The sequence below is a fragment of the Apium graveolens genome, chromosome 11 (assembly GCF_009905375.1).
Source record: "Apium graveolens cultivar Ventura chromosome 11, ASM990537v1, whole genome shotgun sequence".
Classification (NCBI taxonomy): Eukaryota; Viridiplantae; Streptophyta; class Magnoliopsida; order Apiales; family Apiaceae; genus Apium; species Apium graveolens.
Window position 1 is genome coordinate 170,279,786 of NC_133657.1, and position 10,027 is coordinate 170,289,812.

Below are 10,027 nucleotides of genomic sequence, written 5' to 3' on the forward strand. Positions count from 1 at the left end.
TTCACTCCTATATTCATTTGGAACTTCAACCCAAATAGTGCTACCATCACTGACAACCCGTAAACGACCTCGTATTGTAATTAATAAGTCACATGCCTTCAATTTTCTAAGTATTTAGGTATATTTCAGGGATGAAGAAAGAGGTATTTAGATAGTTTTAGGGAAGAGGAAAGAGTGGCTGATAAAAGTATGCTATATAAATTGGGGATTAGGGGTATTTAGTTTAATTACCAATTTTACCCATGTCAGTACTAACGTTAACGGTGATGTTGGATGGCAAATGGCTGAACGGGTGCAAAATGAACATATACTTAAAACCTGGAGTACAACCTGTCAACAAACGTAGTTTGAGACTATTGTGAGAAAACACCCAAACATACTGGGTACAAACTGCAATTTACTCGATTTTTTTTGGATACGTAATATTTCTATGAGAAGAAAGAAAGAAAGAAAGAAAACCAAATCTTCTAAGAAAATAATACCCAAATCCGGCAAATATTTTATGATATAAATATCCATACACGCCAGAAATGGAAAATAACCCCGCCGCAGTTTTTTTATTACCCTTTTTTCAACAAAAAACCGTCAAATAGTCCCCTGAAAAAACAAAAAACCGTCAAAGAATCAACTCTTTAAGACTTCAAACATTCTATGTACTGACATTAATAAACTTGCAGAGAAATTGCTGAATTTTGTAATGGGAAGATCAGAAGCAATAAACAAGAAGAAGAAGAGAAAAAGTGAGAATCAATGGAGATGGGTTGCTTTTACTTCACTTGTTGTAGTCTTGTTGGCTCTAGGGTTTGCTTCAAAACCCTTTTTTTTCAACCCCTCTTCTCAATCTTGCCACTGTTCTCAGGTAAAAATCTGATTTTTTTTCTGTTTCTATATGTATGATATTTGGGTTATAAGTGTTTGCGTGTATATTTTGGTAATGAAGTGAAATAAGTTGTTGTGATAAAATTGTTTTGAGGTGATGAATTGAAATGTGTTGCAGGGTTCACATAAATACAGTGGAATGGTTGAGGATTGTTGTTGTGAATATGAGACTGTGGATCATCTTAATGAGGAAGTGTTGCATCCCTTGTTGCAGGATCTTGTGAAAACTCCGTTTTTTCGATACTTTAAGGTAGGTTGTTGCTCAATTTGTTTAAGTATGTGTTGCATCTTTGGAAATAGCTGAATTTTAAGAAGTAGGGTATAATCTAATTTGGTTAGATGACAAATGTTTGTTTTGTTTAAATGATTATATTGTTTTTAGCGGCAGTATTTAGGTTGTTTTATTGAAATTACTAGTTTTTGTCTTTTTGACCTCGTATTCTCGGCATTGATCGTAAATGTTTGTTGTAGATTGCGTCTGACTTGAACTTTTATGCTTGTATTTATGTGAAAGAATTGCCCTCGAGTCTCAACTACATTCTGTGAATCCTTATAAGTTACGAGAAATTCGACTATAAAAACTCAATTAGGGTATATTTCACTTACCTTCTCATATAATGAGGTGTGCGTCTTTATAAGTAACCAGAGTACTGAACTTATACATAATTTGCTAAAGAGAACAGAAGAAAACAAACCAGGTCTAGGTATTCAGTTCTGTTTCTGAAATTCATCTTTTCCGGTTGGTTATGTAAGTAGGATAGTGTCTCCTGTAACAATATCTTAATGCTGTGGTGATTTAGCTCAATTTTGGCTGTCTTTGCTAGTGTCAACTTAACATGATTTTGTGTAGATTGTAAGTGACTGATGCCAGATGGACTAAACTATCTCATGATACCAGGTAACTGTCTAATGTGTATCTATTTCTTATACTCTTGTATTTCTCCTGGTGTAGATATTGTGCTGTACTGACAAATTTAACTCATCTATTCCTTCGTCTTGTTACTTCTAATATAAATTTCTTCTTTGATATGTTTCTGAGTTAATTAAATGGCAATTTTTTTGAAAAATATGAGTAGCCTGCGGCTGCAACAAGTCACTAGCCCCTCCAGTTTTCAGTGAAAAGATTTTTTTATATTATTAGTATCATCTATTCCCTATATCTCGTTTAGTGTCTTAACGTTTTAGAAGTTTAAGTATGGTCTGTGAATCAGATATTAAATGTTTTCTTGCGATCTTGTGCCCCAAAAGTATGAATGACAACATATTGAGCGTAGTAGTGTACAATGTTGAAAGTTTGAGTTGCATATGAATTCTGTATTCAGTCATTGAATGCTAAGAATATTTTAAGTTAATTTGATGAATCTCAACATGAACGCAGGACCTTTATATTTATCATATGCCTATTTTCCTTTCCATGTTTCTTGTTTCATGCAGATTTGATTTGTATTCTTCTACGCTTAATACATGTTATTTTCAATAAAAGGTTAAGCTATGGTGTGATTGCCCTTTCTGGCCTGAAGACGGTATGTGCCGTTTGCGAGATTGCAGTGTATGTGAATGCGCTGAAAATGAATTCCCCGAAACATTTAAGAAACCTTTTTATCATGGCCTTTCACCCGATAATCCTGTCTGTCAAGAAGGAAAACCAGAGGCAGTTGTAGACAGAACAATAGATGCTAAAGCTTTTAAAGGCTGGATAGTAATAGACAATCCGTGGACAAATGATGATGAGACAGATAACGGTGCTTATCTAATCTTTGTTGCACTTCTTTTTGTCTTTATTACAGCGAAGAATGCATCTCCCCTTCCCGGCAACATTTTCCTTTTTAAAAATCTTCTAATCACTTTGCTATCGTTCTTATAAAATCATGACATTTTTTTAAACTATAAGCTGATCAAGTTTGTGTTTTGTGAATCATAACATGTTAGGTCTATATTTTATAGGATTGTAGTATCTTTTTTCTTGCATATTATATCTTAACTTTAATGCATCTAATAGTTGATAGCTCATTGACACCTTTACTGGGATTTTTTCTTGTAGCTGATATGACCTATGTGAATCTTCAACTGAATCCTGAGCGTTATACTGGCTATACTGGTCCATCTGCTCGAAGAATATGGGATGCAATATACACAGAGAACTGCCCCAAATGTGAGTTACTCTCCTATTAGGTGGTCACCAATTATTCCTATATGGCTATATCTCCAGTGTAATTCCATGCACAACAATTTTCAAGCTAATTACCAAAAAAAAATTGTCTAGCCAAATTTGTATCCAACATAAGCTCAATTATTTTGTTTCACCTAAATCACATTTTTATCGTTAAGCAATGATACTTTTCCCCTACTTTGCAAAGAGTTTTCCCAATCTGTTCACTTTTAAAAGAGAAATTTGTGGTTACTACAAATAGGTCTTTATTCTTCGGTTACATTTTGTGGCGACTGAATATGATGTCTGTTAGTATATCTTTTATGAATTCTTATGGTTTCCGTTATATGATACTCATTGTTCACATTTTGTAGCAACAGAGCTATGCTGTCCTACTCTTCCCTGTGCTGATGATCTACATTTTATACAGATCCCTCGGAAGATTTTTGTCAAGAGAAGAAAATCTTGTATAAAATGATATCAGGTCTTCACTCCTCGATATCAGTTCACATAGCTGCTGATTATCTACTAGATGAAGCAACACACCTGGTACTGTTTCTGGAATTAACCATGACATTATATGGGAAACCAGTTTCCTACAATTTAGTTGCATATTCTAGGTGAAATACTGACATATTCCACCGTATTTTCATTCCATTAGTTAGGACTTGGGACTTTCATAATTGCGTTAAATTTTGTCCATGATCCATAATCCATTACAGAAATTTCAGTACTCTCTTGAACCCTTGATCTCTTATTACCACGAGGAGAGGGGTATCCACTAGGCTAAGCATTCGGGTTTTCTTAATTACTTGTTGTGGGAATATTGGCATTTTCCCCGTTACGTAGGTTATAGCTCAATTGAGTCATTGGCATCTCATTAAGAACCATTATAGTTGGATGGGGGCATATCTGCGATTCTGTGCGAAATCTATTTTTTTTTCTTCTTTTTTCTCAGATTATAATCTAATAATTATGTTATTTTTTCCTTCCAGTGGGGTCAAAATCTGACATTGATGTATGATCGAGTCTTAAGGTACCCGGATCGTGTTGAAAATTTGTACTTCACCTTTCTCTTTGTACTTCGAGCTGTGACAAAGGTAGTTACTATCCTGTAATTTTAGATTTTTAGTTTTTAAGGGACTTTCCTACCCGGCATTCACCTTGACATATCTCCTTCTGGGTGCCTTTTAGGCTTCAGATTACTTAGAGCAGGCGGAGTATGATACTGGAAACTCTGTGGAGGACCTGAAATCACAATCCTTGGTAAAAGGGCTACTTCATAATGCCAAGTTACAAGCTGCATGTCCCCTTCCATTTGATGAGGCAAAATTATGGAAAGGCCAAAGTGGACCTGAACTGAAGCAGAAAATACAGAGACAATTTAGAAATATAAGGTTTTCCTAACATCACCTTCTTTTAGTTTTTGTCATCTGTCTCTATTTTTACATTAATTTTACATACCATTTTGCAATATATTAATCCATATCTCAACAACTTTGAATGACAGTCAGACAGTCAAATTTTAGTCATTATCTAACCTGCATTGGGAATTGCCAGGATTTTTTTTTTATACTTTTTTTTGGGGGTTGAAGGGTACTTCAAAAAATATTGTTTACACTTTTTTGGCTGAATGTTGCTTTCAAGTATGTATCACACTTTAAACAAGCAAAAATATATCATTATTAGTGATGTAATGTAACTACTTAGATGTCCTATGGCATTGCAGTGCACTGATGGACTGTGTGGGGTGCGAAAAGTGCCGACTTTGGGGAAAGCTTCAGGTTCTGGGTCTTGGTACTGCACTGAAAATCCTCTTCTCTGTTGATGGACAAGACAACTTGGGTCACACAGTATGTTTCTATCACCTTGACCTCTGTATTATATTCTTTTTACTAATGATATGCATATACGATGCTATAGGACCACATAAATAGAAGCAATACTGAGGCATGGGTAAAACTTAGATATGCTTAACAGTTGGAAGTCTCTAATAAAATAAGAACTGATATATGAAGATAAATTGTATATAAATGATAATTCGTTAGGAACCCACTTATTAATAGGTTTCACTTGTGTAATCTAATGATTAATAACAGTATACCTACCTGGCTACCTAGCATCAGGGTCAATACTATCATTTCCATGCTGAGTTTGGTTAATAGTTCATACTTGAGAATCATAGCATCTTATAATTATGTTTAATTGCATACAGAAACTCGATATGGCTAGGACCACTTGACTTGTATAAAATGTCAGTATTGCTAACATTAGAACTTTCATGCTCATAATTGTTAATCATGGACGCGTTTTAGGAAACCCAAAGGATCAAAAAGTATATTCTCTAAGATATCTATTATACACGAGCAAGAAATACGATGCTTTAAACATAGAAGCATCTAAAGCATCAAGAATAAATCTACTGCTGCTCTTGATAGAAGCTACACATGATTAGTTGTTTCTGCCTAATATGACCAGTTTTCTTTGTGAAACTTGATTTCGATCTTCGTCTGTGTAAACATCTGCTAATCATGGGATCAAGCTTATCTTAATCACTTTCACATTTGTAAACGCTAGTTCTTCCCACTCAAAACTTGCAAGTTAGTATAACTACTCCTTATATTGTTATTCTTCTTAGTACTACTAGAACTGGGATAAAATATTGTGCTTTTCTCTTTCAGCTCCAGTTGCAACACAATGAAGTGATTGCTTTGGTGAACCTACTCAACCGACTCTCAGAATCAATCAAGTTGGTTCATGAGATGACGCCTGCTGTTGAGAAAGCTGTAGGAGTGCCAATTCCAGCATCTGGTGATCGGGTTAGTGCTTGGCATAAATTTTGGAATTCTGTAACCGGATCCAAGTGAGACAATTATGGCATCTCTCTACTTACGGACTAGTATACTGTTTAGAATTGATGACATGAGACTGAGAATTTTGCATGCCTCAGTGTATTATACACATCAAGGACATAGGTTAAACAAGAAACTGCAGGACACTTCTAATGCACAAATTCACTAGAAGAAGGATGCGCTGTAGTATGTCTAGAACCAAAGTTTTGATAATCAGGGAAGTTTGGATACTGTACAATGCATGTTTTATGGACAAAGACTACCTTATCGAGATATTGTTGTGATTTTGTATTAATATAGTCTAGTTTTCTGTTGTGAAAGAACGTCGGTGAAAATTATTTATTATTTATTGATAGTGATCATGCTTGAAAAATTTCGGATGTTAGTCATAGCACACCAAGTTTATTGAAGCAGCATAATCTTTGCAGGTTCTCAGTTTGTAAGGGTTATCTTGAAAAACACCAGGGCTTAAAGTCCAGCTTGAGTTAATTTTGAACTCTAAAATGGATATTTTTAGCATATGCATGCATAAGCCTCTAGTGAAAACAAGCGCATGCATAAGCCTCTAGTGAAAACAAGAGGCTTCGTTGCTTGTTTTTTTCTACCAGTCTGGGTTGACAAAAATAGAGTATACCATGACATTGATGAAGGACATGCATCATAAAAAGAATGGCTATAATTGCACGTCATTTCTGGCTTTAGGTTGCAACAATTAAATTTAGTTAGATTAAACTCATTCCCGTACAAAACATTGCTAAAATTATACTCAGCACCGTGAAACTTGTTAAACTGAATGAAGATTCCCCGGAGACTTCTTTTTCACCGTCTTCTGAGAGTAATCAGATTATTAACCATATAACATGTTGGCTCTATCACACTAAATCATAAAAAGTTTCCTCAAGCATGACATACATAACCAACTTGTCATATATACACATTACAGTTGTGGATCACAAAAATCCATGACAGAATTTAATGTAATTAATGTACTAGCTCCACACAACCTTTGCTATTATACTGTGTCCATGAGGTGAAGAGATCCTTAAAGCAGTATGAATTTCCATTAAAAACAAACATGTTGCTTGATCTGTATGACATTTTGAGAGAAGCATCACCACCATACTGGAAGTCTTGTAGCTAAAAACAAGCAAAACAAAGTCAGATGAGAGTGAAAAGCCTTTTATTTGTCAAGCATGTGTATAATAATTTTCTTCTTTCTAAATAGAGTGTACACGTATACAGGAAACAAACTGGATAGGCGCCAAGGTGACAATTTTCTAGTTATATTACTGCTTATACATTGGTCTAAAAGCTCCTTGATATAAAAGATAATTCTGATAAATCACCACAATCAGGCCTTTGCACGAAAAAGTAAAGCTTAAAAATTGCAAGACATCGGTATATAACATTCTTGATATCACAGATGCTATTACATCCCAGTTGCTCAGCTTTTAAATGTGACGGCAGATCCACTATAACTTGGTTTATGAGTTGAAGGTACTGTCCCGATGAATAAATTTTAGAGAAAATTATGAAGCACCTAATATTGGTTCCATATAGTGAAAATAACTGATAATTTAAAATGAAACCCATAGGCAACTTTTAGTAGATTGAGTTGACAACAAAAACTAAGAAAATGAATTCATCAAAAAAAACCAAGAAGATGCTGACCTTACAGTGAAATAGACTTCTAGCGCGACTTCTTTAGCCGTTTCGGAGGCCTCATAACATCTTTTCTTGATTCATCAGCAACTTTAACGTCTATAAATGACTGCAATTATTTCAATAAACCAAAACAAATATAGGTTATTATTATGCAAATGAGTCACTGAAACATAAGTACTCAAAATCTTCAATGAAGAACAGGTTCGAATAAAACATTATGTACTTGTATATTATGTTAACAGGTATAATCTAATTATTTCCCCTAGAAAACATTTGATCTCTCTTCAGAGAGGTGCTTGTTCCGGAAGGGGGGCAATTCTTACTACTATTATTTAACATACTCAAACCTTGCTACTTTTATTAGCGGAACTACATCAAGGAGAGAGAGAAGTAAAAAAACGACAAAAAATAAGTACATATATACAATAGTTTACATTGATAAAAACTGGGATAACTGAGATAAATTGGTAATATAACAAGTGTTTATGTCCCAGGATTAGCTAATCTACCATATAATAGTTCGACTAGGTATGGACGAGTTCCAATACGCTACGTGGTTTTATCCATTACTTTACTACATGGACTAGTAATCATACTATTTTCGTGACAAACATGAAAACAAGTTTTCCAGAGAACTTGCTAGTCCAAGCTCAAACCTAGTTATTCAAAATTAGCTTTGTTTTACAGTAAGCCTTAATGTTATCCCAGAGGTTAAATATCATGATAGCAAGAATAACAAAGGGCGGCCAAAATAAATTAATTTTGTGACCGCCCCACACAAGAAGGGATATTTGTGCAAAATAGAAAGGTAAACATTATAACATACCCTCATTTAGTTTATCATGCTATTGTGACAAAAATGTTTTTATACAACAGGATGTAGTCGACGGTAAGTGATAACTAATTCAGTGGTAGGGATTATGTCATGTGCACAGATTTGATTTAAAATCACGCAAGTAAGAAGAATTCATTAATGTTTGCAAGTATGCATATTTGCAGAATGACCGTAGAACTGAAGGAATAATAGATCAAATTTTTAACCTCTTCACATTTTCTTTGGAGTTCCAAAAGTTCTTGACAGTATGTAAGGCACTCTGCATGGTATGCCGCAGCTAAATCTTTTATCAAGGCCTTCCTTCTGATGATACCAATCACTACAAGCAATCCAAAAAGAAAGTGACCAAACAAGTATAACCAAATTAAACTGAAACATATAAATATTAACACTGTGTTTATTTTATTAAGTATTAATGCTATCCTATTTTTTATTTGATCACCGAAACACGGACTATTGGCATAATCTGTTACAATATATAATGTCAAGTTATTCCATAAACTAGCTTACAATCATTTTTTACTTCACTTATAGTCCCCTAAAATGAACTGGAAAGTGATCAAGATCAGTGCATGAGAATACTTTAGACAGTTTGATGAAACGACTACGAGTTATGTATAAATCCGATTTAAAGTCCATGAAAAACAAAATAGTTAAAAGATTTCAATTAAGGCTCAAGTTGCTTGATCATAACTGACAACTCCTATTACCTGACAAAGAACAGTCCTATATAATGTATACATATAAATTTACTCGTTTAACAGATTGGATGGTTTCATTCATATTAAGATTTTGTTCAAGTAGCTCATTATGGTTGTTTTATAAGTAGTTATAATCTATTATTGTATGTAGTCTAATTATTTACTCTTGGATTATAGACATACATTTTCTAGGGGGTCTGTTAGTTGCGATCGATTACATTTTGGGATTTATATTGGGGGTAGTGATTGCTACCATAATAAAAATGTTGGCATTGGCGAATTACATACCCGATTTTGATATACACTAATCCCTAAAATCCTAATTCAAATTTCAGAATATGCATTAATAAAGTAGATAAAATTAATAAAGCAAAAAAACATCAAATTTGTAAAGGAAGCAATTTAGTTAAATAAATAAAAATACAGTGTGTGTTTGTGTGTGAAAGAGAGAAGGGGGGTTACTTCGGCTGGGATCGAATCGAGGAGGAGGAGGTGTAGGTGGTGGCTCAACTGATTCCGGTGGTGGCGAAGTAGCGGACGGCGGCGGCGGAGGATCGTCTTGCAACTCAGCCATTTAAAACCACAACTGAATCTCTGTTTCTTAGTAAGCTGTTTAAAAAGTTTAAACTTTTGATATAATGAAATAATTAAATAATTTGAATTTTATACAAATAAAATTTCATTATTGTATTGAAAATAATTAAATAAATTAAAGCGGAAAAAAAGCATAAATAAAAGAGAAAACAAGTAAAAGATTTAATAAAAAATTAAAGTAAATTTAACATGAAACGTGCAATTACATAATTAAAATTTAATTAAGTCTCTAAAAGAGTTCACCATTTATTTTTGCCCATCACTAAATGGACAAAGGATATGCAGAAAACTAGGTGCTTGAGTTAGTATTTCTCAATAAATATGTCAAGGATATCACCGTAATTTCTTCTTA

The 10,027-nt window shown here is 34.0% G+C and overlaps 2 protein-coding genes across 6 annotated transcripts; one reads left to right on the forward strand and one right to left on the reverse strand.

Annotated features, from left to right (window-relative positions):
- Positions 1-516: 516 nt before the first annotated feature.
- LOC141697400 (endoplasmic reticulum oxidoreductin-2-like) lies at positions 517-6,253 on the forward strand. 4 transcript variants are annotated; one of them, XM_074501761.1, is made up of 10 exons: positions 517-859; positions 998-1,129; positions 2,363-2,621; positions 2,921-3,031; positions 3,459-3,577; positions 4,024-4,128; positions 4,223-4,425; positions 4,758-4,881; positions 5,606-5,628; positions 5,710-5,879. In XM_074501761.1, the coding sequence occupies exons 1-10, from the start codon at positions 698-700 to the stop codon at positions 5,732-5,734; spliced, it is 1,263 nt and encodes a 420-aa protein (XP_074357862.1). In that variant the 5' UTR covers positions 517-697; the 3' UTR covers positions 5,735-5,879. The 4 variants fall into 4 exon arrangements, 3 of the variants coding, with proteins under 3 accessions (XP_074357862.1, XP_074357861.1, XP_074357860.1); XM_074501760.1 differs by having other exon boundaries at positions 5,571-5,628; positions 5,710-5,872; XR_012564693.1 differs by having other exon boundaries at positions 518-859; positions 5,507-5,628; positions 5,710-5,800.
- Positions 6,254-6,758: 505 nt separating this feature from the next.
- Positions 6,759-9,701, reverse strand: LOC141696703 (uncharacterized). Of its 2 annotated transcripts, none has more exons than XM_074500820.1 (4): positions 9,544-9,701; positions 8,587-8,699; positions 7,557-7,651; positions 6,759-7,017 (listed from the first exon to the last, which is right to left on the reverse strand). In XM_074500820.1, exons 1-3 carry the CDS (start codon positions 9,653-9,655, stop codon positions 7,571-7,573), a joined length of 306 nt encoding a protein of 101 aa, XP_074356921.1. In that variant the 5' UTR covers positions 9,656-9,701; the 3' UTR covers positions 6,759-7,017; positions 7,557-7,570. The 2 variants fall into 2 exon arrangements, with proteins under 2 accessions (XP_074356921.1, XP_074356920.1); XM_074500819.1 differs by having other exon boundaries at positions 7,552-7,651.
- Between the last annotated feature and the right edge of the window lie 326 nt (positions 9,702-10,027).

Coding starts and splice junctions, on each gene's coding strand:
- LOC141697400 (XM_074501759.1), top strand. CDS start 698: ATGGGAAGATCAGAAGCAATAAACAAGAAGAAGAAGAGAAAAAGTGAG. Junction 860..997: donor AATCTTGCCACTGTTCTCAG/GTAAAAATCTGA, acceptor AATGTGTTGCAG/GGTTCACATAAATACAGTGG. Junction 3,032..3,458: donor CACAGAGAACTGCCCCAAAT/GTGAGTTACTCT, acceptor CATTTTATACAG/ATCCCTCGGAAGATTTTTGT.
- LOC141696703 (XM_074500820.1), bottom strand. CDS start 9,655: ATGGCTGAGTTGCAAGACGATCCTCCGCCGCCGCCGTCCGCTACTTCG. Junction 8,700..9,543: donor TCGATTCGATCCCAGCCGAA/GTAACCCCCCTT, acceptor GATTGCTTGTAG/TGATTGGTATCATCAGAAGG. Junction 7,652..8,586: donor TCCAAAGAAAATGTGAAGAG/GTTAAAAATTTG, acceptor AAATAATTGCAG/TCATTTATAGACGTTAAAGT.